The sequence below is a fragment of the Galeopterus variegatus genome, unplaced genomic scaffold, assembly GCF_000696425.1.
Source record: "Galeopterus variegatus unplaced genomic scaffold, G_variegatus-3.0.2 Scaffold404, whole genome shotgun sequence".
Classification (NCBI taxonomy): domain Eukaryota; kingdom Metazoa; phylum Chordata; class Mammalia; order Dermoptera; family Cynocephalidae; genus Galeopterus; species Galeopterus variegatus.
This window is the reverse complement of record NW_007726515.1, coordinates 570,551-575,609: the sequence shown is the minus strand read 5'-3', so window position 1 is coordinate 575,609 and position 5,059 is coordinate 570,551. Positions and strand designations below refer to the sequence as shown.

The following is a 5,059-nucleotide window of genomic DNA, read 5'->3' as shown; positions in this document are numbered from 1 at the left end:
GAATGGATGGTGATAAAGAAGCCTGGGCCATTAACCGTCTGTCCTGACAGCTGGGCTGTGTACAAAGGTTTAACCCTTTGGATGTCTACTAGGATGTATCAACTGTGGATGGTAGGCCACCAGCCCTTGTGGAGACAAGCCATGTGGCAAGAGTTATGGGAATTGGAACATGAGAAAGAAGTAACTCTTTTCCATGTCACAGGACACTTCCCCTTAGCCAGTCCAGGAAATGATGAAGCCGATGCCTTGGCTAAGGTAAGATGGCTGGAGAGAGCCCCAGCTACTGATGTAGCCCAGTGTTTACATTGACAAATGCAGCATGCTGGCAGTAACACCATGTGGATGGTGGCTCAAAGATGGGCCTTGCCTATAAAATGGGAAGATGCAGTGAATGCCTGTCGTGCTTCTCCAGTGTATGCTCAAGAGAGTCCACACCCCCAGCGGGTGCCCCATACAGATGGGCAAATAACTCGAGGAAGGGTGCCCCTGACTCGATGGCAAGTGGACTTTGTTGGATCACTGCCAAGTTCAGAGAATTTCAGATACATCTTCACAGCTGTTGATATGGCTACCAGTCTTCTGTTTGTATGGCCTTGTAAGGCCCCAGACCAGGTAAACACTGTGAAGGCACTGAACTGCTATGTATGGCTGGCCTGTACTTATAGAGAGTGATAATGGAACCCTGTTTACTGGACATGGAGTTCAGAGGTGGGCCTCCCAGCTGTCCATCCAGTGGAAGTTACATGTGCTATATCATCCCCAGGCAGCAGGAATGACTGAACAGTACAATGGTCTTTTTAAAAAGGGACTAAGGCTATCTACCCAACCCCCACCCCTGACCGGTGGACAGTCAGAATTCTAAATGAGAGACCCTGCAAGGGCGAACCCTCTCCAGTGGAAGCTCTGTCGCATAGGGCTGCAGCACCTACAGTTACAAATCACTACTAAGGATAAGCTTTTGAAGCCAGGATATGGCAAGAATGGAAATATTCTCTTACCAGCCCCAACTTGTTTGCAACAGGGATAGACAGTACAATGAGAATACCCTTGGAGAATAAAAGCCCCCCATATACGCTGGGTAGGTCTGATAGGGCCCTGGGGAAAAAGATTAGAGGAAGTCTTACAAGTTTCACCTTGGGTGAAAGTACCTGGCCTCCTCGAATAAAGGTAACATGGCCTGGAACAGATAAGCGCTCTGTGCCAAAGGGCACATTTGTATTATCATTATGGCCAAATATGAGTTCCCCTATACTGTTACATGTAGAACCTACATATCCAACAGTGTTAGCAGATAAAGCTTGGTATCATAAGCCAGGTAAGATACCTATTCCTGCAACCATCCTTTCTCAGGATGGCAAACTGGCATGTATCTTGCCAGATGGCCGAGAACTTTCCTTATTGGTACCAATAATCCTTCTGTCTTTTTGCCCATAGGGTTCTGGCTGCAGGCACTGCACCAGGGTTGTGTGATCAATGTGTCGGCCTGCTGAATATGCATTGAACTGCCCATCAGTATGACTGCAGGATTCCCATGGAGGATCACACCAGTGGTGACTACTAACAGGACATATGTGGCTAACAGTTAAAAGGACAGAACTGCAAGCCTTAAGGCATATTGAAGGGACAATAGGTTATATAAATGTAAGGGTTATTTATCCTCGCTAAGGGACCATCGTGGAAGATTCTGAATGTTCTGAACGCGTAGATTGTACAGTGAGGGACCCTGAAGGGGTGGATTGTTAGGAAAACAGAATAATTTAATCAGGTCCCCTGGCCTCAGGGCCGGTTGGGGGTGGTTCAGTAAACAAATTGGGGGGCGTGGAGTTGGTGCACATGCACAGTACAGGCTTTGCTGGCATCTGTCTCAGGTGGCCACTGCCACGCACAGCCATGTTTTCCAACCTACAGCTTCCAAGGACCTGTTTGCCGGTTACCTAGCTCACAGACCTGCGTGTGAGGGGGTCTGGTGACCCAGCCTGGCACTTGAAGGGTTCACAACCCAGTCTGGAACGGGCTTGAGGGATCTGTGAGCTCCAGACCCAGCCCTAGCTCGACAATTGGCCCAGTCAGTGCCGGATTACGGGCAGGTAAAAGAGCTTCACAATTGGCATCACCAATAGGATTAAGAGGTCTAAAATTGGCGACGTTGGTAGGATTCCGACATTAGTCGAGTAGCACCACACCAGCCCAGTGACTCTGGGCAAGCTGCTTATCTCCTCAGAGCCTCACTTTTCTCAACTGAAATATAAAAACGGTGAGGATGGAGTGATGTCATTATAGACTTAAATACCTTGCACAGTTGTGGGCACATTATGGGCTCCCACAGTGAGTTTGCCCGAATCTGCTCCACCTGACATCAAGTCATTTCCTTTTCTCCTCAGTAGAGAGTGTACAGCTCTTTACGCTGTAGTATTTATGTCCTCATAGCCGCTTCTCTAGAGAAAAGGACTTCTGAGTTATAACTATCTATTCATTCCTACTAAGTGGGGGGAAGGGGTTTTTTTGTTGTTGTTTGATTGTTTTTTTGTCCCCACTGACATGAAGAATTGTTTATCCCACTCTTCCCTTTGCTGGGGGAATGGGATAGATGATGGAATCTCCGTAAAGTTGATTTTAATAAGTTACTTCTATTTCAAAATGAACTATTTAAATACTTAGGACAGACTATACTCTAATGACCAATACTCTATCCTGTATATATTCATACACTCTCTTTAATCCAGACAGCCAACTTGTATTAATGTTGGTTATATGCATAAACATGCTAATATACATATATTAGGGTTATAAAAACTTATTTATGAACTTTGATATAGCACATGAAAACACTTTATGTTTATTATCTTGGAATTTTATTGTGCAAGTCAGTGAAATGGAAACTGAAAATGTTGAATGTGGCTGCCAAGCTGTTGCTGAGAGACTCTGGAAAACTTGGGAAGCAATATAGATTCATGAAATTTGGAGTCAGGAAAAAAAGTGGGTTTAAATGCAGGCTCTGCCATTTACTATGTGTAATTTTCTTTAAAAGTTCTGAACCTTTAAAAAATAAAAAAAATAAAAATAAAAATAAAAGTTCTGAACCTCAAAGCCTCAGTTTCCTCTCTCTGAAGCAGTGATATTAATAATACTTATTAAGGATTAAGTGGTCTGAGTAAAATCACTATCTTGAGCTCAGAATAATGTCATAATGATGAGAAAAACTGTTAACGCAAAGTAACTGAAACTGGAGACCCTGGTTACAGGAGAGACATTTAAAGTTGTCAGTTAAGTATGCTAACAAGCTCACTCACTTAGAAATCAGAAGATCCCAGTTTTCAGCCCAGCTTTTTTTCATGCTAGCTATGGGATCCTGGCCAAGACCCAATCACTTTGCACCTCAGCTTCTCCTTTAACTGTGAGGTATTAATAAAATTAGTTACAATTTATTAAGCACTGACCATATACCACCCAAACCTACAGGTTTACATATGAACTCGATCTTTACAATACCTTTTTCAAGGAAGATATTCTTATTTCTATTTTATAGGTGGCTGAAACAGAGAAGTTAAACTTGTTCAAGGCCAAGACAGCCTGTAAATGGCGAGTTTATGGACTTAACCTGCCACCTACCTCCCCCAGAAAACACGGAAAAAATTGTTCCTGTGAAAGTATTTTTCGAATTGAAAAGTTCCATACCACGTAAGTTATCATCCTATATCAACATAAATAATTGACAAAAGAGTTGTGAATTGCTCCTTATTACCTGGGAACCCTTAAAGAACAAAAGGGTTACACTTTAAGCTCTCTTTCATCTCTTCTTTGAATTTTGCCTTGACCTCAATTTCGCTTGAACAGTACTGACAAACTAATTAAAGAACAGATATCCAGATGCGCTCCATGCCATTCAAAGGCAGTTTTGCAGTCCCAAGAGTCTAGGGCAATGAAACCGCGTGCTTTTCCTAGAAACACAAAAATATTCTCTTGACCTAACTTCTCACATCTACATATGCAGTTCACTAGGTCACATAAACGACCACCTAATCTAGTGCTTTCAAGATCACACCTATATCAAACTCCAGTTCCAGGCACGCGCGCAATGTAATTAAAGCAAATTTCAGTCCCTTTTTAAGGATATGATGTAAAAGTTAAGAGCTAATCTTTCATGAAAATTTTGTTAACTTGTCAAAGTATGAATCTCTAAATTATCCACCGTTGGAGTAAACTCCTTGGAAATACCAAAGAGTTTCTAGTGTTGATGCTGGAAATGACAGATGACGGGCAAAGTGGGTCTCAGTTTGGTATCACCTGGAAGGAACTTCAACTTTCTCTCCCTTTATCTGGGGGGATGCCCAGCGTGACTCTCTTACGCCTGCGGAATAAACAGGAGAGTAAAGTCCAGATGAGGTGGAGGACATTAATTCGCCCAGACAGATCTCGACTCTGAAAAGGTGCTCACGCCCTGAACGGCTGAATGTGGGACATCCGGAGCAAACCCATCTGCATGAGGAAGAAAGGCGGCCTCGCCCCCAGCTCCTCACAGGCCGGATCTCCGAGCATAGGGGAATATAACTTTCTCCGGTCCTGGGATTTACCTTTTTCCTTCCCAGTAAGGCCCACTCACTTCCCGGGGTGCGCTCCCGGCGGGCTCCACCCCGCATCAGACTTCTGGCTCAGGGAAGCGCCGCTCCTCCAGCCTGCGCAAATTGAAGCCCGCGCGGCGGAGAGGCGGGGAGAGGGCGGGAGAGGCTGAACACCCGGCCCCTTGCTTACCTCCGACGGCGAGATCTCAAACGCGCCCGCGATCTTGGCGTAGAGCTCCCGGATACTGGAGAAGTCCTCCACGCGGCCCGTGGCGCTGCCGTGCGCCAGCTGCGTGTGGAACACCAGCCTGCGTGCGGGAACCAGGGGGTCCGGGAGGCTCCGGCTGCCCGCGCCCGCCTGCTCGCTCTTCACCAGCTGGACGGTCTCCTTGGACTTGGTCTTCTTTCTCCACAGCCCCAGAGGCATCTTGCCTGGACGAGGGCGCGGGCCCACCTGCGCTGCTGGCCGCCGCCGCGAACTTTGCGCTCAGGCCCGCGGC

At 46.1% G+C, this 5,059-nt stretch overlaps 1 protein-coding gene across 1 annotated transcript in view; it reads right to left on the bottom strand.

Annotated features, from left to right (window-relative positions):
* Positions 1–4,986, bottom strand: part of GIPC2 (GIPC PDZ domain containing family, member 2) — an 85,625-nt gene extending 80,639 nt beyond the window's left edge. The window contains exon 1 of the mRNA XM_008568382.1: positions 4,750–4,986. Coding sequence (XP_008566604.1) covers positions 4,750–4,986 — 237 coding nt within the window. The remainder of the gene's footprint in view (positions 1–4,749) is intronic.
* Positions 4,987–5,059: the final 73 nt, after the last annotated feature.